Source organism: Gossypium hirsutum, chromosome D11, assembly GCF_007990345.1.
Source record: "Gossypium hirsutum isolate 1008001.06 chromosome D11, Gossypium_hirsutum_v2.1, whole genome shotgun sequence".
Classification (NCBI taxonomy): domain Eukaryota; kingdom Viridiplantae; phylum Streptophyta; class Magnoliopsida; order Malvales; family Malvaceae; genus Gossypium; species Gossypium hirsutum.
The window spans coordinates 69,441,819-69,466,783 of record NC_053447.1 but is presented as its reverse complement, the minus strand read 5'-3'; the positions used below and the strand labels follow the sequence as shown (position 1 = coordinate 69,466,783).

General features: G+C 29.1%; 1 protein-coding gene across 2 annotated transcripts; it reads right to left on the bottom strand.

Annotated features, from left to right (window-relative positions):
• Positions 1–3,030: 3,030 nt before the first annotated feature.
• On the bottom strand, positions 3,031–6,314 carry LOC107925867 (tubulin beta-5 chain). Of its 2 annotated transcripts, none has more exons than XM_016856597.2 (4): positions 6,105–6,314; positions 4,701–5,116; positions 4,313–4,582; positions 3,031–3,961 (listed from the first exon to the last, which is right to left on the bottom strand). In XM_016856597.2, exons 1-4 carry the CDS (start codon positions 6,263–6,265, stop codon positions 3,282–3,284), a joined length of 1,527 nt encoding a protein of 508 aa, XP_016712086.2. In that variant the 5' UTR covers positions 6,266–6,314; the 3' UTR covers positions 3,031–3,281.
• Between the last annotated feature and the right edge of the window lie 18,651 nt (positions 6,315–24,965).

Here is a 24,965-nt window from a genome sequence, read left to right as displayed (position 1 = left end):
AAGCATTTCGCTAAAGGAGATGAAGAGGACATTGGCAAAAAAGAAGAGAGAGGGAAGCTAGGTTCCGCTTTGGGAGAACATTTTACGTGAGTTCTTCGAATTTTTATATTTTACGGATAAGTCTCAAAATTATACATAAATTTTGATTTAATATGTAATTTTGTACATGAATTTTAATTTCGCGTAATTATAGACATAAAACTCTAATTATGATTAAAATGTATACTTAAAATTTTAATTTTGATTTAATCATACACATTTAAATGAATATATACATTAATTTACTTTAATTATTTATGTATGCAATATATAAACATAAAAAGGATGTTATATCAATAATTGTATTTATACGGTCATTCTACCGCTAAACTCCGCTACCTCCCTAACCAAATAGGTTTTAAATGCCAACTTGGATGTCTAGTTGTTGGGATGAAAATAGGTTTTTAATTAAATAAATTTAATTTGGGTTGGCGTGTAGGACATCCAAGTTGACATTTAAAACTATTTTAGACTGTCACGTAGGACGGCTGAGATAACGGAGCTTAATGGTTGAGTGATCACTTCGTAATAAAACGATAACGTAAGTGACTAAAATGTAATAGGAGACAAATAAAAGTGATTATTTTTGTTTTATCCTAAAATTACTAAGATTAATAAAAGATTAATAATTTTTACGATAATTTGGATTATTGATGTGACTTTTTTTTTTATTTTTTATGTCACTTCAAGAATGTTATATATATAAAAGATTAATCCATTGAAAGAGAGGTCAATCCTTTTTCTTTTTTTTGTAGAGAATTACAAAAGGATATCACGAATCCAACTAAAAGGGATTGATATCTCACCAAAAGGAATCTATCCCTATTCTCAAGTATTATTTTTAAATGAGAAAGGAATTTGGTAGGTTAAGGGTAAGGTTTTTAAAATCGGATTAGTAATTAGATAGTTCGAGATATTAATTTGTTATATTAATTTGTTGTATTAATCAGTTTAATTAGTTCAATTAAATAAATTATTAAAATTTTATAATAATAAAGATCATGTTTGATCGATTTTTTAGCTCGGTTCGACAGTTCATATCGGTTCGCAGGTAAATCAATCTGATACTTGTCTCCAAATCGTTACCCCGACTGATTTAATTCAGTTCAAACATCACTGATTAAGGGTAGAGATATTTATAGGCTGAGCACTCGGCTCGGCTCATTTTGAATCAGGTTTCGACCGACTCATTTCACTATTAAATATATATATATACTAGAAATCAAAGCGAATACATTAACCGACTAAAATTAATCAGGTATCGACACATTACGATCAACAAGCAATAAACCTTTCACCGAACTTGAAGATTCTCCAAACAACTGCAAACTTAAAAATTCAATTTCAGCCCACTTAACCATATAAAAGTAACTTTATATTAATATATATGTATAATTAATTTTTGTTTTATTTTTAAATAATAAATAGATCATTTGAATGGGTTAAATTTAGTTGGGTCTAAATATATTTCTAGAATCGGACTTACCCATTAACACCTGTAGTTAAAGGGGATATTCCCTTTTAAAAAGTTATGAATCTTTTTAAATCTATTAATGAGAATAATAAAGAATAATCCATAAGCCCATTCCCTGCATGAACAGCTTATCATTACCATTAGAAATTGCAATAACCCGACCCAATTTACAGGGTTAAGATATATTTTTTTTAATTATAAGAGGAAGGCAAAATCTTAACAACAACGCGATTAGCGCGACTCGGATCCAGGCTATATTTAGGGTGTTAACACACTGACCTTTAGGCCAATATACGAGGTTTAGGGTTAACATCTTTTTATTATTTAGATAGGGTCTAGATTATACTATTTTAAGATTTTTTAAGATTTTGGGGTGTATTTAGTTGGGTGGAAAAGTGAAAGGATAAGTGGAGGGAGTGAAAATAAATTTTGAGGGTACGGGAAGAAAAGCGTGAGAGAAAAAAAAGGAGGAAGGATGACCATTTTCTACCATTGTACATAAAAATTAATCATTCCAAATTAGAATGATCAAATGAGAGAAAATGAGAGAGTTGTATGTTATTTTTCGAATATTTTATTTTATTTCCTCCTAAATTTTAATGATTTTTAATTTTTAAAATAGTTTTTATATTTTTTAAAAATTAAATCTAAAAATAATAATTTTGTGTCATCCGCGTAGTAATCTAAGTGTATGTAACATCAACAATGTTTAAAAAGTTAACTTTTTCATTTATTTTGAGTGATTTGAAAAGAAAAGCATGTTTAAAGACTAAAAAAATTAAATATTAAATGAAAGGTTAAAATAATTTTTTTATAAAGTTGAAAGGTCAAATAAATCATTATATTTTTTTAATTATCTTATTATATTTTAAAGACTTACGGAATTATCCTGAATCCACTTGTACTTTTTCTTTACTTCATTAAAGATGGGTAGATAATAATCCTTAATTCTTTTGTTCAAGTTTTTTTAACTACAAAATAAGATATTAAATGAATGGTTTTATTTTGTTTAAATCAATTTTTTATTACTAAACATTTTTAAGTTATAATAATTAATATGTTTTGATAAAATTTAATTATTACATTCCGCTAGAAGGAAATATATAATTAAGTTAAATATAAATATTAAGATATTTAACATGCATTTAAATTACAATATAAATTATTTAAATAGATTAAAAATAATTAAAATTTCAAAATAAATTAAAAGTAATTCAAAATGACTTGAAATAAAAATCTAAACTCAAAAAATCTAACTGACAGACATAAAATAAGTTGAACACGAAACGGTCCAAATTAAAAAAAAATTTAGACCAATTAATTTAAACCTATACATGGCATTCACACATAATAAGACTTAAACCTTGATGATCAAGGTCCCAAAATCACCTTTAACGCTTTGTTGACTATGTTAAGACTTCATTAACAAAATAACATAAAAATTTTTAAATATAATTAACACAACCCCGTACCAAAAGCACAATAGAGCATTTTTTCCCCTAAATACTTCAATAACATAAGAGAAAAAATAAGGCATTGATCATATAATACACAAAAACCAAATGAATACAAACATAGATATAGGTATTACATTACTATTTTCGGATATATTATACATTACTCTCTCAAATAGAAACCAAAAAAAGCAAACTCGTGAAAGGGAAAAATAGGGAAAAGACACTTTCATTACTCATTACATACAAATCCACTCGAATCACATACCTGTATATGCTGCATTACCGACAACTTCGTTTGGTTTTCGCTTTCATCACATGTGTTCTTCATCCAAATCTTCCTCATCCTCATATTCGCCTTCCTCGTCAGCGGTAGCGTCCTGGTATTGTTGATACTCGGACACGAGATCGTTCATGTTGCTCTCAGCCTCGGTGAACTCCATCTCGTCCATACCTTCACCGGTGTACCAATGCAAAAAAGCTTTCCTCCTGAACATAGCGGTAAATTGTTCGCTAACTCGCCTGAACATTTCCTGGATGGAGGTCGAGTTTCCTACGAAGGTTGATGCCATTGATAGCCCTCTAGGTGGGATGTCGCAGACACTGGATTTCACGTTGTTTGGGATCCATTCGACGAAGTAGGAAGAGTTCTTGTTTTGGACATTGATCATTTGTTCATCCACTTCTTTGGTGCTCATCTTGCCTCGGAACATGGCTGATGCTGTGAGGTAACGACCGTGCCTCGGGTCAGCAGCACACATCATGTTCTTTGCATCCCACATTTGTTGTGTCAACTCAGGGACGGTTAGAGCTCGGTACTGCTGGGAACCGCGGGAGGTCAGTGGAGCAAATCCGACCATGAAAAAGTGAAGACGAGGGAAGGGAATCAAGTTCACGGCAAGCTTTCGGAGGTCGGAGTTGAGTTGGCCGGGGAACCTTAGACAGCAAGTAACTCCACTCATGGTTGCAGAGATCAAATGGTTCAAATCACCAACTGCAATGCATATCAATATATAAGTACATGATCTGAACACCAAACCAATTATATCGATTACTCGTTCTAACCCTATTCGAACAAACTATATCGAAACGAAAATCTCAGAATGAATCATAGGGTTGCAACTTTTGAAATTATGTTTACAGTCATCTTTGGGAAGATTAAGAACTGTGATTAAACCTTTTTAACCTGGTTGTTGGCCCAATGATTAAACCTCAGGATTTCGAGACACCGAAACTGAGCTGGTGGCAATCATGTTATGGTTTAGCCACCACTATCAAGAATTTAAATGCAGTAAAAGGAATCGATACAAAACAGAGATTTGAAACATAGAAAGTATTTGCTTACAGCTAGGAGTAGTCAATTTAAGAGTCCTGAAGCAGATATCGTATAAAGCCTCATTATCAAGAACCATGCACTCATCAGCATTCTCAACAAGCTGATGAACCGAAAGAGTAGCATTGTATGGCTCGACAACCGTATCGGAAACCTTTGGCGAGGGGAACACGGAGAACGTAAGCATCATCCTATCGGGGTACTCCTCTCTGATCTTCGAGATAAGCAATGTACCCATACCGGAACCAGTTCCCCCACCCAATGAGTGGCATACCTGGAAACCTGCAATGGCGATCAGATCCACAATTGTCACTAATGATAGCGAAGATGTTCAGTGGCTAAAATTAAATGGAACGTATCGATTTATAACAGCCGGAACCTAAAGAAACAATGTCTTCACCTTGCAGGCAGTCACAGTTCTCAGCTTCTTTCCTCACAACATCAAGAACGGCATCGATAAGCTCGGCTCCTTCAGTGTAATGGCCCTTGGCCCAGTTGTTTCCAGCACCGGATTGTCCAAAAACAAAGTTGTCTGGCCTGAAAATCTGGCCGTAAGGACCAGTTCGGACACTGTCCATCGTACCAGGCTCCAAGTCCATGAGCACAGCACGAGGAACAAAGCGACCACATGAAGCCTCGTTATAGTAAACATTAACACGCTCCAACTGCAGATCCGAGGAACCAATGTACCTTCCAGTTGGATCTATGCCGTGCTCATCGCAAACAACCTCCCAAAACTTGGAACCGATTTGGTTCCCACATTGTCCACCTTGAACATGAAGGATCTCTCTCATTTTTTTCCCTAATTGATAACAACTGAACTAAAATTAAGTCCTAAATTCTTTAATCTATGATAAAATGATGCATTTGTTAGAAATTAAAACAAAAAAAGTAAAGTGAAAATGCAATGATTCAGATCTAAATACTAAATATATACAGAGATTTGCGATCTAATATCCAAGGCATTCAAATTTAACAGAGGCAATGCAGAATTGCAGATTTCAACAAAACTTAATTTTCGAAAGCTACCAAAAGAAATCCAACAAAAAGTTTATGATAAAGAAAATATCGAGTGAATATGCGATGCTTCAGATCGAAATACTGAACATATCCACAGATTTGCGATCTAATATACAAGGTATTCAAATATTAACAGAGAGCAATGCAGATTTCAACAGAACTTAATTTCCGAAAGCTACCGAAAGAAATCCAACAAAAAGATGATGATGTTGATGATGATGATGATGACGATGACGATAAAGGAAACGTCGAGTGAAAATGCGATGCTTCAGATCTAAATACTAAGCGATCTAGCATCCGAGGCATTCAAATATTGACAGAGAGGCAATGCAGATTTTCAACAGAACTTAATTTCCGAAAGCTTCAAAAACAAATCCAACAAAAAAAAACAAAGAAAACGTTGTATGAAATTGCGATGCTTTATATCTAAAGACTAAACATATCCAATAGATTTAAGATCTCAATAACCAAGCAATTCAAGTATTGACAGAGAGGCGGCAATGCAGATTTCAACAAAACTTAGTTTCCAAAAGAAATCTAACCGAAAACGCAGAAAGATGACACATAATTTCAGTGAAAACAAAAAGAAAAAACATGTGGAAATTAAGATCCAAGCAAATTCTAAGAGGGAATCTATCTAACAACAAATGGAATTCAGATATAAAAATTGAAAAGCGAAGCTCTAAAAACAAAAAATCACATATATATACAGAAAATGTCATGAAAAATATACATTAATGTAAGATCTGTGGTTAAATATAAGAAGTAATGGAGAACGTTTTACCTTGTGTTAGATTTTCTGAAAAATTTGGGAGAATTTGCAGCAAAGTATTTGTAGAGAAAGATCTGCGATTGGTGAAGGAAGGAAAGGATTAGAGTGTTATATATATCAATGGAAGTGAGCGAGCGAGTGAGTGAGTGAGTTGAGTGGTTGTTTGTTTCCATCCTTTTGTGTGTGTGTGTGTGTGTGTGTGAAAGCCGTTCGATGGAAATTATGAACGGTCCTGATTGTTTATTAGTTTTGTTTTAAATATCTGTTGGAAGTTTTTAGACGAATATACCCTTTGGTAAAATGACTAGGTTGTCCTTTGATTTTGAGCATTCCCTCTGTCTAAAAAGTAAAAGGGATAAAGTAACATTTGGTCCCTGAAATTAGCAAATTTTTTCACCTTGGTCCTTGAACTTTTTCTTTGATCTATATTAGTCTCGGAACTTGGAAGCTTTTCTTAATTTTGTAAAACAAATAATTTTAAGTGATGATGTAGTACAATCACGGAGTGCCAAGTTATCAAACTTTAATGGAATCCAAGTTCGAAGACTAAGTTGAGAAAAGTTGTCAAATTTTGAAACTAATGTAGACCAAAAAAAATGCAAGGATTAAGTTGAAAATGTTACTAAGTTTAGGGACTAAATTAATTTATTCTAAAATGAAAATGACTCAAGTCGAGGTCAATAAAATTCTGTAATTCCAAATTCGAGTTTTATCATATGCAAATTTTTTATAATTTTATTTTAATTAATTGTTAAATTAATTAATTCAACATCATCAATTATAAATGAAAATCTCTCACCCGCCCTAGTAATTGTTTGACTTGTCCAATTACCAAATTTATACCATCTCACACCTTACACCTTAACCATATTGGTCTAAACTTAAGGTTATCATATGGACCTACTATGTCTAAACTCGAAATATAAAAGGATTTGGATAAAAGAATGAGATCCGAAATAAATAAAAAATTAGGCCAAATTAAAATATAGATTGAGCTCAGATCTAACATTCAAGGGCCAACCCGACTCGTTTTCTACTTTATGATATATATTTTTATTTTATATATTATATAATTTGTATAAAATAAAATAAAATATATTATTATAACGTAAACATTAAAAAAATATGTTAAATTGTCTAAGTTTAAAATTTCAATAAAAGAAAAAGCAGCAACAACAACAACATAATATTGAGTTAGTCATTTGTAAAAATGGGTGGGTTTTGACAAAATTTGAGGCTTACATTTTGGGTCAGGCCACGTTTGAGTAAATATAAAATATATTGATATCATATATAAGCATGGACCAAACCAAATCCAACCCATAAACGGTCCTACTTATAAATAAACATGTACAATATAAACACAACACAACTAGGCAAAATTTATTTAATATTTTAAGCATGCCTAATTTTTAAGCTTAACCCCATTTTACAAGGTTAATATTTTCTTCTAAATCTCCAAATTTTATGCAAACATTTTGATCTAGACGGATAACCCAACTAGAGGTGCTCATGGGTCGGGTCTAAGCATTATATTAACATACTTTATGTTTGCTCAAGCTTGGCTCAGCCCAAAATATGAGATTAAAATTTTGCTCAAACCTGTCCATATTTGCAAAAATCTAACCCAAGCTCATTTTAAGCTCACCCACATAATTTTTAAAAAATATTTATTTTATTTTATTTTAGTATTTAATAATTTTATACAATTTTTATTTATCGAAATTTTTTATTTAATCATCTAAATATTATTTTAATGTCTACATTAGAGTAGTATTATATATTTAGTATAGGTTTATTTTTTTATCGTGTTCTAAATTACAAAATATATAAAAATAACATAATATATAATATTATAAACTTGAAAATGGGTCGGGTCAGGCTAGGCTTAGGTCTTGAATGTTTAAGTCCTAGCCCGATCTATATTTTAAATGGGCCTAATTTTTTGTCCAGACCCATTTTTCGAGCCTAATATTTTTACCCAAACCCTCTTAAATTTCAAGTGAACTTTTGGGCCTGAACGAATAGCTCGATTCATGAACAGGTCTAAACCCAACCGATGAACAATACACAAAACAGTAAGGGGAAACCTAAGGGTATTTTCGTCCGACCGAAATTTCATTACCAAGAGCAACAAAAAACCCCTAAGGGGGTAAAATGGTCATATAAAAATGGATATTCTCGTAGAGTTGCTTCTTTTGGTTCAAAGATATTCTTGGAGTGTTGAAAAAGGATATTTGGGCCGGCTGATCTTTAGTTTCCATAATCATAAATCTCCAACATTTCATTGCACCATCAAACGTACAGCGCGTGTAATACACGGGAAAGAGAGATAGGGAATTCAGCCATCGTGAGAGTGGCGCGTGGGCTACACAAACGAACGAAAAAGGGTAGAAGGTGAGTGTTGAGAGATAAGACATATGAACCACCCCTTATTATTGTTTTTATTGGTATTTTACCAAATGGCCCCATCTTATAACGTTTGAGTTACATTAACAACTGATTAAGCCCTTTCTTCTTATTTGATGCCATTTGTTGCTGCTTGCTTAAGTTAGAATCCGCATCATAGGTTCGGATTGGAGTTTAATTATACGCAAATCATGTTTGATTCTGCTTGTGGTCTGGCTGTAATTTGGACGTATAAACTCTATAATCGTCTATCGGTATTGTTGTTGTCGCTAGGGGTAAGTATTCGATCAAGTTAAAAAATTTCGAATTAGTTGAGTTGATGAATCCTATTTTAGCAACTGAACTCAATTTGAATTTTTTTGAATCAAGTCGAATCGAGTCAAAAAATTTCGAGTCGAGTCGAGTTAACGAATCTTGTTATTTATACTTACTTAATGTTGCATTTACATTGATCAATTATTTAACTAGTAGACGAAGTACAAGCTATTAGATTAATTTTGACTAAAGGAAAAAAAGGGAAACTGGAGGCGTTTCGAGAAGGAAAGTAAGACTATTGGGTAAGCATTTATCAAAACGACGTAGTTTTACCTTTTAACTTAATAGTTTTAACTTTTAACTTTAGAAAAAATAAACATTTATTAAAACGGCGTAGTTTTGCATTTTATTATTAGGATTTTTGGATAACTCGAATTAAGGGTGAGCGTTTGATCGAATCAAGTAAATTTGTTCGAGTTAAATTAGAAAAATTAATAATGTTAAATTAAAATCTTGTTACAGTATAACTATTTCCATGTTAGAGCACATAAATTTGAAACCATATATATTTGAAAATTTTTTTAAAGCAAAATAATAATAATAAGACATTTTAGTATCATAAACTTATTTAGATTCCAAATTTATTTTTTATAAAATTTTTAAAATTTCAAAATTTTTATATATTTTTAGATTTTTTTAAATTATATTTTTTTAAAAACACAAATTTTAGAATTTTTATAAATATTATAAATATTAAAATTATTTTTAATTTTTTTTTGTAATTTTTGTTAAGGGAGTGATCAATTTGCTCGTTTTCTAAATTGACAAGAACCAAAAGGGTATTTATACTAATCTGTTATTCGAATTATTCGATTTGTAAAAATCTAACTCGACTCAAACTCGAAATCTAAAATTTCTTATTTGAGTTGACTCGAATAATTGGAATAACTCGAAATTCAATTTTTTTTTCAATTTTTCGAATCAAATAAAATTTTACTCACCCTACTAGTTGTCGTGAAGGTTTTCAGAATCGGATTATATGATTGAACCTATCTAATTATTGCTTTGATCGCTTCAACATGTTTATTCGGTTCAATTGAATAAATTATTTAAAATATATATTAAATAAACATAGAAAACCAATTGAAGCAGTTTCTTAGCCTGGTTTGTTTTGGTTCCCGGATCCACTAGTTCGACCTATTATTTCAAATTGATATCCCGGTTAGTTCTCGATCCAACCAGCCGGTTCAGTCCGAATTTGAATACAGTGCTTGTACTTAGAGATGAGCAAGAAAAACTGAAATTTTGAAAACTAACTTGAACTTCAAACAATTTATGGATTGCAATCTATAAACTGTTGAAACATCAATTAGTATTTTTGTATTTGTACCGAAGGTTTTCAAAACTAGACCGGTGGTCGAACTAATTAAACTATCGATTCTCAATTTGACTAGACCAATAGATTTTATTTGTTCAACTTAATAGATTATTAGAAAGTCCTAAAATTAAAAAAATATATATTAAAACCATATAAAAGGGTCTATTCAACCGTTTTTTTAGTCCTATAAATCTAGTTCAACCATAGGTTCATACTGGTTCCTAAATCAATTAGTTCAATCTCTAATTCCATATCAGTACCTCAATTGGTTCCCAGTTCGACCAACTAGTCCAATTTTGAAAAAATTGCTTGTACCTAGAGTTAAGTAAGAAAAATCGAAAGATCAACCCAAACCGAGGTGCTTTGACAGTTCATAGAATGCAATTTTAAAAAACGAGTTTACCCAAATTGAACATATTTCTATTTTTATTTAATATTATTTTTATGATATAAAAATATTTTATAATTAAAAGTATCAAAATAATTTAGAAGTTCTATATAAAAACATTTTTCAATAAAATAATATAAATTTTATTAATTAATTATTATTTATTTGAAAATTTATTATTTTTAGAAATATTTGTATTAAAAAACTTTGAAATTTTACCAAATAATATTCAAATACCGTAAAATAAAGCTTATTTTGTCAAAATAAGTTAAAACATCTAAAACCATAAATTAATATGAAAAACTGAAAACCGAACTGAAATGAACTTATAGGTTGAATTTTTTGAACCACTACTCATAGTTCAGTTTTCAGTTTTTTCATATTAATTTTTTTATTTTCGATATTTTTCATATTAATTTTTATAATTAAATTTAAATTAAAAAAATATTTTTTAATTATTTAAATCGAATTCAAATTAAATTAATCAGATCGAATCAAATATAAAAAATTAATTGTCTAAACTTAACTCGAATCAAACTGCTCAACCCTTGGACAGCTTTAAAGTAAATTAAGAAACTCTTACATGTTTTTAACATTTATCTTAGCCAAATTGAATTAAAAAATAAATAAAACTAAAATAAAAAAATAAAAATCCCAATAAATTGGTCAAAAAAAAAACAGCCCAAGAAAGGTGACCCTTGCAACTCATTTTTAGTATCACATTTTATTCATTGTCATAATTGGGCTGCCCTCTAATGAGCTCAAATTATAAATACTTGGGTTTAAGAAAGGGCAAATAAATAATTCAAATTACATCCCGATTTTTAGAAACCAGATCGGTAGTTAAATCGATCAGATCATTTGTTCCTGATTCGATAAGTTTTATCAAGTTTAATTGGATGAATTACTAAAAATATTAAACTATTTAAAAATAGGGAAATTTAGTTCAATCGATCCATTCTCTTTTTTTTATCAATACCTCAGACGATTTTCGATCTAATTAGCCAATCCAATTTTGACCAGAAATCCATTTGAAACTTTCATCATATATGTGTGATTTCGATGTTTTATTTATAAAATTTTCATTGTTAAATACATATAAAAATGATATTCTCGATTCATATATTAAAATCTGAAATCGATTCGAAATTTTACGTACTTAATGAGTTTAATTTTCTAGAAAAATATTCAATATATATAATATTAGGAAGAAAATAATAATGCATGCCAACTTTTATTTAATAATTTATTTCAAAATAAATAAATAATTTTTATTGGGTCAATTATATAATGTCAACTTTGATTTGTCTATTTATTTGGTCAAATTTTCATGCATATCAACTTTTTATTTTTCTGTATATTTGCTGGAAATTTCGCCCACTATTTTTTTTATTAGGTTCATTAGTACTTTTTTGCACGTTTTGTGTTAGACGGCCATCCACCAGCTTGTGAAAATTGACCAATGCCAAAAATTTAGGTACAGATTTTCAAGTCTAGGTTTCTATAATAAATATTATTTTATTTATTTCTACTTTTAAATATATTAACATAGTTTTATTTTAATATTTTAATAAATAATAATATAAATGCCAAATACTAAATATTAAAATTTAAAAGTATATGCGGATTAAGTTAAGCACGGATATTATTGTCAATGCAGGAGGATGTGAGTTTAAGTGCACTGAAATACATTATCCTTCTATTAATGGGTTGAGGATGAGTTATGGGTAGTTTTAAGTATTGTGTAAAAAAAAACAGATATGATCGGAAACTATAATGAGATTATTAAATAAAAAATAAAAAAATTCAAAAGTATCTGAACCAAACCTAACTTGCAGTATTTTATCATGTTCTTTATTTTAATATATTAAAATAATTTGTATTATATTTATTTTTAAGGTAAAAGTATCATTGAGATCATTGTAATAGAAGTCAAGTTGTTCTTTTTTAATTTAAAAAAATAAGTAAATTAGTTAATGTACGTTAAATTAAAGAGCAAATAGGTCATTTCTGTTAAAAATTTCATTCTTCTGTATCGTTAAAAACTGATGTGATTGGCGGAATAACTAAACAGAAAACACATGACATACCAGAGTACAGAGATCAATTTTTAACAATAAAAAAAATAGAATTTTTAATACAATAACCAATTAGCTATTCGATTTAACGTATAAATATTAATTTTTTAATTTTTTAATAAAAAATGAAATATAATCTAACTCATAATATATAAAATTTTACAGTATTTTTACCGAATTTATGTCTTTATTGTGTATTTATTTTATATTGGCCGCATCTAAAATCACGGTTTGGACAATAACAAGGGGGCAAAAGGCGCATTATTTATTACGTTGGGGCACACAATAAAAGCTCTTGTTTTTTTGACCCTACCATGTGCTTAGTAACCCACGGGCTAAGTTTACAAATTGTCATTCACTCGGAGTTGATAGACTCTTCAATAAGTCTGGTATTATCTTGTATGAGGATTTCGTCTCTCGACTGTCGCACTTGAAGAGGTAACAAGTTTGCAACATGGTTGTTTGAATTAGATAAGATTGGTCGGTCAGATCGGTTAGACTAATAACTGGTTCGGAGAAAGGTATTTGATTGATTGACTTGGGAATTGATACAAACCAATTCAATCGAATTTTTAATATTTTTTCATGGTTATTTAATCAAATTGGATGGATTGATCAAATTGGTTGGACTGACAAACCGATGAACTAAACAGTTTGACCACTGATCTAGTTTTTGTAAACCTTGATTTGTAGAGTGAGAGCACACTGTGAGGTACCTGATCATACGAACTATTGAAAAATTTGAAGAGTTTGTAATTGGTTTGTACCTATGTCTTAAACGAGGCATGAGTACAAGTTGGGTACCACTTGGACGAGTAACATTGTCATAAAATCGAAAATAGATTATAAATGATGTATTTTGGATAATTTTTGAGATATAAGTTAAAAATCGTTTACTCAAACCAAATGTATTTTTTTATTTAATTTATAAATGATTTTAGTTTTTATAATGTAAAAAATTGTTTTTATTTAAAATACCAAAAATAACTTAAAATTCTATATACAAAATATATATTTAAAAATATTATATAAAAAATATTGATTATTTTTCATTTACTTTATTTTTTTTTATTTAGATTAAAAAATATTTGAAACTTATTTTGTCAAAATAATTCTAAAAATCAAAATTTAGTACGAAAAATTGAGGATTGAATCGAATTATGATGGATGGTTTGAAAAATCCAATCGAACCGAACCAACTTCATCCCTACCTATATGCTATAAAAAATGTGTTTGAACGTAAGGTTTGTTTTCTTAGATATCGAACGAGATGCTCTCATTTTGTAGACCTGACAATTCTTTAAGAACAGAAATGTAAAGAGACAAAACCTCTCGTCAAAAATAATATCGGACAATAAAAGAACAAGACCTCCATTTTCAGTAAATAACATTTTGAAAACTTCTCAATAAACAATAAAAAAATTCACAATCATTATAAAAATATAAATTTTAATACAAGTCCTAATCAATTTATTATTTACTATGAATGGTACTATTATCTTGTGATCTATAGACTTTGTTTTTCACAAAGTCATCAATCCTTATGTAGAAATCGTGAAAAGATTCTGTACACGTATGAATGAACTAGGTAAATTATTTGTGGGGCCAAAGTTCGGAATTTGGTGTTAAGTGTGAAAAGAAAAATATAAAATTTAGGGACTAAAACTAAAATTTTCATTTTAAAATAGCTTTAGTTAAATTGTTGACAATTATGAGGGACTGAAAATGTTATTATTTCATTTAACCGAGGAACCCAAGCTTTCTCCTTCCGCCCTTCACTGCTCCCCTGCTTATTTGGATTTTTAGACATAAAATGGTTTAAAAAAATGGTGAAAATTTTTGTTTGGTCCCTCTAGATTTCAATATTGAGAAAATTGGTGAAAATATTTAGTCAATTGTATTGCAATTAATTATCATTAGTTGCTCACTTTCAAAATTGAGAGGGATTAAATTGCTCCAATTTTTTATGAGGACCAATTTGCTTAATATCAAAATTTTAAAATTTTTTAACTTTTCTTATGAAATATTTTAACAAAAAGTATACCCAATAAATAATAATCCGTAAAATTAGTGTTTTTTTATTGATTTAAACTTTGTGGACTTAATTGAATGGCTATATTCATAGATGATAACATCAAAAATAATATATAAAAGGTCTATTTATGCCCCCTAGCCCTTGTACTCTTTGAAATTTTAAAATTTCCCCTCTACTTTTAATTATAAGAATTTAGTCTCTTAACACGATTATCTAATTTACGTTAAATTTGAATATGATTGTTTTATCAACTGGACTTTAAATTTTAAATAATAACTTCGAATACTTAATTCCACGTATTTAAATTTAATGGAAATCCATTGATAGTGTTATTAGTTGGACTTTATTTCGAAATAAAAGCAAGACTAAATTTCAAATTTTGAAAAAATACAATACCTAAAAATAAAATTAAACCCAAAATATTGCATTTTAATTATCTTCATAACACTATGTATATTAATTCTATCAAAATTCAATGGTTAAATTCTGTTATTAGTCCCTGTACTATGTGTAAGTTATAGATTTAATCCTTATAGTTAATTTGACCCTTTTTTGTCTGTCATTTTTTTCAATTTTGTAATTTTAGCACTGACCAAACTGTAATTGTTAAACTTATTAAATCAAGTTCTACTATTTTTGAAATATTATACTGCAAATATATTATCACATGTACGATGCTATGCTAGCTTGTTGTTTCTACATATTATTCACAATAAGCTAGTCAATAGATTTAACGGTTGCCATTTTGCATTAATGCTAAAATTTTCAAATTCAAAAAATATAAGGGCTAAGAAAAATCAATTTGGAAAATATGGACTAAATCTATAATAATACAATATAAACAGTAGAGTTTAACCAAACGGATTTAACAACTATTGTTTTGGGTCTAGACTGAAAATTTAAAATTCAGAAAGTACAATGACTAAAATTAGCCGATAAAATATATGCTACAAGTCCTTATAATATTCGAACATTTAGAATTTGGTCCCTCTATTTTTCGAATTTAAAAATCTAAGTCCAATTATTGACACCCTTAAAATTATTTTGTTTAATTTGTTGGTGTGATAATTTTAAAATAATGAAAAAAAAACTCACTTGGTAACCATGTAACCAATAAAATAGCGTTTATAATAAACATGAATTTAACAAAAGACTTTTAATAATGTTAACAATCGGACTTATATTTTTAAATCCGAAATCAAAGGACTAAGTTCCAAGTCTATGAAGAGTATAGGGATTTAGAGAATATTTTAACTAAATTAATCAATTTAAAAGGTATAAAAACTAAATCTACTACTTATGCGAAATACAATGACCTATAATAAAAATTGGCCAATCTGAATCAGATCTCTTCATATACAAACTTAATTCAACTCGACTTGAACTTAATATCAGACGATGCATGTGAGTGTGTTCAACAATGTAAAATAACATTAATGCATGAAACTGGGGTACCCCTTTAGGGCAAAATTGCCTTTGGGGAAAGCAAAATTTCCTCTAGAGAAAGGGAAGATTACAGTACCTCAAACTCCACTTTTCAACATTCATAATAATTGCTTTCAAAACCCAAAAAAAGGTGTATAAAAAAATTGTAAATTATAAAAATAATCATTATGTTTTTCTTTTGTTTTGGTTACTCAATTTTTTTAAATTAAATATTTCAGTTACTTTTTTTATCAGTTGTTGCTAGATGAGTGACAGAAAACTGACGTGGACCTTTTTTATTAGCTCAATAATAAATTTAACCCTCTAATATCTATACATTCTATTAATTTGATCTTGAACATAAAAAATCCAACAAATTTAGGCATCAATATTTACAAGATTTATCATTTTAATTCTAATTATAAAAAATTTAACCCTCAATATTTACAAAATCTGTCAATTTATTTCTAATTCTAAAAGTTAAAAAAAATTATTTTTGGTACCCTTTAGGACAATTTAAGATAATATTAATGCATGTAAAAGTACCATGATGGCCATCATATTGCATTTTGTCCATTCTACTCAAAAAACGGAAAAATTTGTCCCTTTACATTAGATCAATGAGCAAAACGGTCCTCCTATTAAAAATTTAATCTATTTCTACTGTTAAAAATTAGTCTATGTATGTTAGCATGACGTACACGTGATACACTCTTGTCACTTTTTGATTATTTCATTAAACACGCCAGTTTTTCACAGTACAAATAAATGAAAATTAAAAAAAAAATGACTAATTTACTTTTTTATCTTATATACAAAAACTAATTTATCTATTTTTTAAAGTAGAATAAACCGAACACAATCCGGCTCTTAATATATAAACACGTATAATACTACCTCTAATGCATGGCACTAGGGTTACCACTTTTCAACATTCATAATAATTGCTTTCAAAAGTAAAAAAAAAATGTGAAAAAAGGGAAAAAAAAGGAAAAAGAAGATATTGACAACCATGATATGTATGACCCATCATGTCATGACCATCTAAACCTAGCTTTTAATTTGTGTGAGATCTGTAAGCTAAAAAATGGAAGGAAACCCACCCCATGTTTTTGGCAATTGCTTTCGATGGGACTCACTATCACGACGTTTCTAAGTTCATTATCGGATGTATTCATGGATGGGTTTTGCTTACTAGGTTTCTAGGGAAATTTAGTGATTATAATTAGGTATTCACAGCGTTATTTACGATTAAATCGATCAGATCATCAGTTTAATTAATTTTGTCCGACTCAAGTGACTAAATTAATAAAAGTATATATTAAAAAATAGAAAATTTTGTTTTACTCAGTTTTTTTTTAACTCGAATCAACTAAATTGAATCGGTTCAATCTATTTTTCCAAACCAATACTCCGGTCAATTTTTTGTCTAACTGATCATTCTGGTTCTCAAAATAGTGGTGAATTCGGGGGGTTGGCAAGCCCGACCTCCCCTGAAATAAATTTTTTTCTATTTGGGTCCTTTTATAGTTTATAAAATTTTAAATTACTAATGGTAAAATTACACTTTGCCCCCCAAAAATGATAAAAACTTGATTTAATCCTTTGAAAATTATAAAGATATAGGCTATTAAAATGGTAAAATTGTATTTTATTATCATAAAAAAATACAATTTAATTTCGACCCCTAAAATTTTTTTGACTTCGCCCCTGATGATAACGGATTTGATATATATTTTTTGTTTTTAAAAATTTGAATATATAAATATGCTTTAAAACATGAATCCATTTATTATCCACATGGAATTTGTTTCGAATATTAAAAGCTTAATATTTGCATTTGTTTCGAATCTATGACATATAGTAGTTAGAATCCCGGTATCCAAGGGTGAAGTCAGAAATTTTCTTTGGGGGGATCTGAATTAAATTGTATATTTTTATGATGGTAAATATATAATTTTACCATTTTAATAGCCTATATCTTCATAATTTTTAAATGATTAAATCAATTTTTATAATTTTGGGGCTAAAATGTAATTTTATAATTATTAATTTAAAAATTTATAAGGACCTAAATATTATCCGAAAAATAAAAGATAAACAAATTAAATATCTAAATCTACACCATGTATCGTGGTTCCTAAATAAAGTATTTTAATGTAAATTATTCACAAAAATCCTAGTTTGATTTTTATTCCTTTATTAACAAATAAAGTTAATTTTGGTTTAATTTCAGTGTTTCCTTAAATGTATATTAAAATGTTAATTTTTTTATAGGAAAAAGAAATCTTTTTCCCTTGATTTGTATTTTTTCAAAATAACATATCATTTTTATTTTATCAATAAATATTGAATATAATGATAAAATATATTACAATCTCAAGAAGAGAATGTAAATTTAAACTTTAAAAACGGTATTGTTGAAAGGACAATCACAAGCCGCAAACATAAACCGTAAAAAATAAAATTTATTCACTTTTTAATTTAAGCTCTTTAATATAAAATTTTTAGGCTTAACACATCATCTGGTACCAAAGTTTCACACTTTTATTTAATATTAGAAAAATTACAAACACCATAATAGAAAAAAATCAAACTTGAATACCAAATAATATAGTAAGCCAAAATTTTAGCTTCGTCCCTATAAAAAGGGTTATATATAATTTAGTACTTAAATTTGGCTTTAATGTTCAATTTGGTACCTAAGTGGTTTTTCCCAGTTTGATACTTGAGATTTTATCTCCCCTGTTAAATACCTTAATTTGACTTCAATATTCAATTTGGTATATTAGTTTTTTCCCCGATTAAGTAACATTCTTTGGGCCACATGATGTTTAGTATGAGTACCAAATTAAACATTGAAACCAAACTCAGGTACCAAATTAGACCCCTCCCCCCAAAATTTAGATGCCAAATAGAATTTTAACCTATAAAAAACTCAAATGTTTTATGAACCGAACTAGACCGGTTAGACTAGGAACCAACAGGGGTATCAATTCGAAACAATGAGTTAGACTAATTGATCTACGAATCGATTGAATCGAATTTCTCTATTTTTAATTTATTAATAATTAATTTAATTGAACCGAATGAATCGAAAAATAATAATTCGATTGATTCGACCAGTGATCGAGTTTTGAAAACCTCGAAAAACTCCCAACACATGAGAAGGAGAGAATATACGGACTAAAGGAATGGAAGTGGTTGGTGGGGAAAAAAGGTAATAGGGTATAGGATTAGGAAGGAACTTTAGGGATTGGTAGGGCCATGTTTGGTTAGCGATAATCATGCCTTTCCATTCCATGGCTTTTACAACTGTTTATCAATGATTAGCCCAAGGGACAATTAAGTTTATCCAATTAAAGTTTTGCTTCCCTGCGAAACAGGTCCCACCCTTGCTTAATTAAATTTATTTTTCAACTTTAACATAACCCCCCGCCCATCATTTCAACTTTATAATTTAATCCTTACTTTGCTATCACGCTCTTCCTTTATTAATTATTATTTTTAATGTTAATCAAATGATACATTTTTCAGTGAATAGTATTTTTTAATGATTTTTTTTTGTTCTAATACGTTTTAGTGCAATCGATCTCACGTATTCCTATATTGGCAACAATACTAATGACAATCGAGCTAACACTCAATCGACTAAAAATTATATTTTAAAATATTATACGATTTTAAAATATAAAAATAGCCCTATTTTATTAATTAAGAATTCATAAAAAGATAACTTAAAAAATAATTTAAAATTTAAAATTGATTCTCATAATATGTATGTAATTTTTTAATTTATTAAAAATATATAAAAAATTATAAATATCCTCGATATAATATTTGTTACTTTATAAAATGAATGAGCTTTTAGTAACTTTACAATTAAATTGAGACTCGTTGATGGGTTAATAATTAACAATGATATGGATATTTAAATATGAATTATATTATTAAACATAGTTTTTAAATAATAAAATAATAATTTTAAATCATTTTATAACATTTATATATACATACTAATCCCTACCTTCTCCCCCCAAAAAATAAAATTTAATCAAATATATAACATAAAATGAGGAATCTTTTTGTTGGTGGGTTGATATTAAATGTTAGTCAATCTTATAATAATATATTTTTATCTCCTAAAGTGTGGAAGAAGGAAGTTCAAAAGTTTGCAAATAAATGTAGTTTATATAATTGTTTATTATATCGAAAATTAATTTTATTTATCCTTCCTATAAATAGGAGGATAATGCGCTTCAATGCACTCGAATTAAGTAAATTGGACTGATCAATTTGATCGGGAATTGGTCGAGGTATCGGTTTGGAATAAGAGGTTGGATTGGCTGACTCGTGAATCGGTTGAATCGATAGATGAATTGATTTCTTTGTTTTTTAAAATTTTTTATATTTTTTTAATAATGTATTCAAATGAATCGAGCAACCTGTTCGAGTTGAGAACTGGTGATCTGATTGATTCGACCGTTAGTACAGTTCTGAAAACATTACTTGAGGTAGGTGTGATTAGGGGCCTACTTCCAATTTTTCTGATTAGCTTGTTTGATTTTTTGAACTTAATTGATTTAATCGACAATATCCAATGTTAACTGAGAGCTTAATTGATTTGTCCAGTTTGATTTAATGTCAACTGGTTCAACTGATTAAGTCAATTAATCGACTTGCTTTTTATTTATTATAAAATATATTTAAAATTGATGAAAAACAATATTGTATACTAGTTAAGCTGGTCAGCTTAGTTATAATTTTTTTTTATTAAAAAGGACGGTATAAGCTATTACATAACAATCAATCTAGGAAAAGATAGACCAGTAACATTCTCATGCAGCATATTTAAAGCAAAATTAGGAGGTTGGGACCAAAAGTAAAAGCCAATAATCATTCATTCTGCAGCCTTTGGTAAGCAATCAATCATCCTATTACATTCTCGATACACGTGCCTACTATCAATATCCCAATCTCGATGCAACAAGTCTCAAATGGCACGAATTTCATACGAGCCTGACTGATTTATCATCAACGTACCCTTAACATGATGCAACGCTTCCAAACAAATTGTTTCTAATAACACGTCACGATAACCACACTCCCAAACTTGCTCAGGGGCCATCAAGGATCCCCCAAAGTTCCGCCTTATAAGCACTGCACATCCTAATATTCCTTACAAATCCCAAGCACCACGAGCCAAATGCACCTCGGATCGCACCACCCGCCATACCTATTACGTATTCCGAGTTCAATTATAAATTTTAATAACTGATAACTGACAGACTTAACATAAATTATAATTGATTTTAATCGACATTGATTTAATTGAATAGATAGGCTAAGTTCAAATTCAGATTAATCAAAATCTTTGTTTATAATCCATCCAAATACAAGTTGATATACTTTTATGCAATTTTTCTTAAAATATTTAAAAACCCAAATTGATGAACTAAATACATTATATTTTTCATTATTGAAAAAAGTTATGATTAAAAAAAAGGATTGATTGTGTTAAACTCAAGATTTAAGACAATGAGCAAACGGTTGGTTACTTACCGGTAACCACCAAAAATTAAAAAGTTGGTTGGGTTTATCGTTTATGTAATATGACATTTTTGATAATGATAGTTGCTTAATACGTGATAATAAGACCACCTACCTAATTATTATTTTATTTTATTTATTTTTACGGAAATGATAGAGATTATTTAAAGTTTAAACCCGGAATTAGGTATCAACTGGATGCTGAAAATAGAATTACAATGCAGCTAAATCATACTGTAGAATGTGCAAAAAGTAAATCTCGAGCAAAATAGTGAGCTTGATTATAAGAAGCTATTACATTTGTGTTGTAAGGGATCGGCGATATTCTAATATTTTAACATACATGCAATCGAAATAAACCTTTGATCTCTGATTATGACACCCACCACGCTTTACTGTCTAGGGATGGTACTACCACTCCATGGGTGGTATGTTTTTGTTCCATCACTCGTTTCGTACCATTACGAGCGTCCATATTCACGAATCGTTGATGCGTCAAATTCTACTTAGTCCGTCTCACTTTAATTTTGATTTTTGACAAACAACTATTTAAACATAAATTAGAAATATGGTATAGCTTTTTTTTTTTTTTTTTTTTACATCTTTGTCATTTTAATAATTATATAGAAAAGGACAAAATGGTAACTTTATTGGAAGGATCAAGGTGTGGTGAGCAATTAACATAATCGGTTTATTATTACAGTTCAAAAAATAAAATCAGTCCCATCTTGTCTCGCACCTAGACCCGGCCCGGCCCGGAAAAATTTTGGCCCACCTATTAGGCTCGGGCCCGGGCCAAAATATAGGCCTAAAATTTTGCCCATGCCCGGCCCGGGAAAAAATAATAAGTCCGAGCCTGGCCCGGCCCGATTTTTAATAAACACAAAAAATATTTTAAAAATAAAAAATATTTTTAAAGTATTTTAAAATAAAAAAATAAAAAAATATATTTATTATATTCGGGCCGGGCCGAGCTCGGGCCAAAAAAATTGAGCCCGAGCCCGGCCCATTTTTTAAACGGGCCTCGTTTTTTTGCCCAAGCCCATATTTCGAGCCTATATTTTTACCCGAACCCTCCCATATTTCGGGCGGGCTGTCGAGTCGGGCCGGGCCACCCGGCCCATGGATAGGTCTACTCGCACCTCACCCACTTTAAAAACAAAATGCTCGCTTCATTTGGAACGAATCGATTTAATATTAATAAAATAGTTCGAATTTTACCATCCCTAGTACCATGTCAATAGATATACTTACATTTTTATCCTTATGGGCGATGTGGTAAAGTACAAATGAGGTGAAATTCCCTTTTTTTCACCCATCATTACTTTGTTTTTAATGAAATGTAATTAATTGTAAGTTAAAAGTGATATTTTTTAGGTACCTTTATATATATTAACCCTAATTAATGTTATAATCATCCAAACAAAAACAATCCAGAGCCGTTTGTGGCACAACTAAACTAATCTTTACATAGATTCCATGATGTGACATTGAATTTTAACTAAACATATCATTAAATTGGGAAATAAGACTCTTTTATTATTATTTTTATTTACAAGACTCGAACTTAAAATTTTACTTAAAAAGCATCGAACTTTTTATCAATTTATTCAATAATATTAATATTAATTTAAATCCTCCTTCTGTCCTTGCACATTCAAGTTTAAGCCCGTTCAGAGGCGAAGGCAGAATTTTTTTTAAGAGGGACCGAGATTAAGTTATGAGTTTTAAAAATACTAAATTGAGATTTTAATATTTTTTTTGAAAGGCTAAACTATAATTTTATGATACATTAATTTAAGATTTTATAAACTTTCGGAAACTAAAATAACAATTTCTCATTTTAAGCTGACAGAGCTCTTGATTTCACCATCCATAATTATGATGCGTAATTATCTAATCTTAATAAATTATCGTAAATGAGTTTTATTATACTCTATAATTACTTGAAAATATATCTATAGTTATAAAATATTTTTTTGAATAAACTTATTGTAGGCTTTGATCATATCTGGTTTTTTTGGGCAAAATACCAAAAAAAGTCCTATTTTTTAAAAATGTACCGAAATGGGCCCGGTATTTTATTATTTATCGAAATGGGTCATTTTCCTCGAAATCGCGTCCACGTCAGCGCGATGTCAGGGGACGTGTCAGTAAATCGCGTCCACATCAGCGCGCTTTGCTTACGTGGACACAAATCGCGCCTACAAGGATGCGATTTGCTGACACGTCCCCTGACATCGCGCTGACGTGGACGCGATTTCGGGGAAAATGGCCCATTCCGGTAAATAATAAAATACCAGGCCTATTTCGGTAAATTTTAAAAAATAGGGCTTTTATGTGTAATTTATCTATTTTTTTGACACAATGCCTAATCCTTTTATATTGATAACAATATTCATATCAAACGAGCTAAAACTCAATCGGCAGATATAAAATATTCCTAATAATAAACCCTTTTAAAAAATATTTAAAATTCTACCAAATCTAGTTATAAAAAAAAGAAAAGAGAAGGGTATTAGTACAAGTGACAACTAATGTCCGAATAAAAACGTACAAAAGGAGTGGTCCGAGTGACTGAGTCTGCTGCCGGACAAAAGCTGAGTCAAACAACCAAATGGGACCAGCGCGTGGCCATGGCATCATTTTTTTTTAGAACTATTATAATTATAATATTTTATTCACCTTTATTTTACTTTAATAATTAAAAAAAAAACTCAATCAATCTATTTCACTAAGATGCAATTGGGACATTTATGCTCTTAAATTATCGTTAAAATATATTATAAGCATTACAAATTTAAAATTTAGTCCTTTAATTTTTTAGATTTAAAAAATGTAGGTCTTATAGTTAATATTATTAAATTATTGGTGCGATATTTTGAAATAAAAAAAATTCAATTTATAGCAATGCAATTAAAAATGACGTTGTAATGAACTTAAAGTTTACAAAATAATCTTAACAGTTTCAACAGTTGAACTAAAATTTAAAATTAAAAAAAAATAAAAAGATTCAATTCTTAAAAATAAAAGTATAATGACTAAATTTTAACTTTATAAAAAGTACAAAAACTTACGACATATGTTAACTATTTCACTAAGATGCAATTGGGACATGCATGTTCATAAATTATTTCAGTTTGATTCGGTAATTTTTGAGCATCTTCGATGTTTTTAACACTTTATTTTAGTAGTTTATGAATTTTTATTTATATTATTTATTAAACGGGTTAGTATTTGGTACATCGATATTGTATTTTTCAATTTCACAAGTAGAGTTTAAAAATGATCAAATATCTAATTTCTTTTATATATTTATTATTGGGAAATAAAAAAATTATTATTGATCACCCAA

Excerpts from the sequence above, each read along its gene's own strand:
- LOC107925867 (XM_016856597.2), bottom strand. The coding sequence starts at position 6,265 with ATGGAAACAAACAACCACTCAACTCACTCACTCACTCGCTCGCTCACT. Across the intron at positions 5,117-6,104 it reads TTCAGAAAATCTAACACAAG|TTGTTATCAATTAGGGAAAA; the intron begins GTAAAACGTTCT and ends ATTTTAGTTCAG. Across the intron at positions 4,583-4,700 it reads GAACTGTGACTGCCTGCAAG|GTTTCCAGGTATGCCACTCA; the intron begins GTGAAGACATTG and ends TCGCCATTGCAG.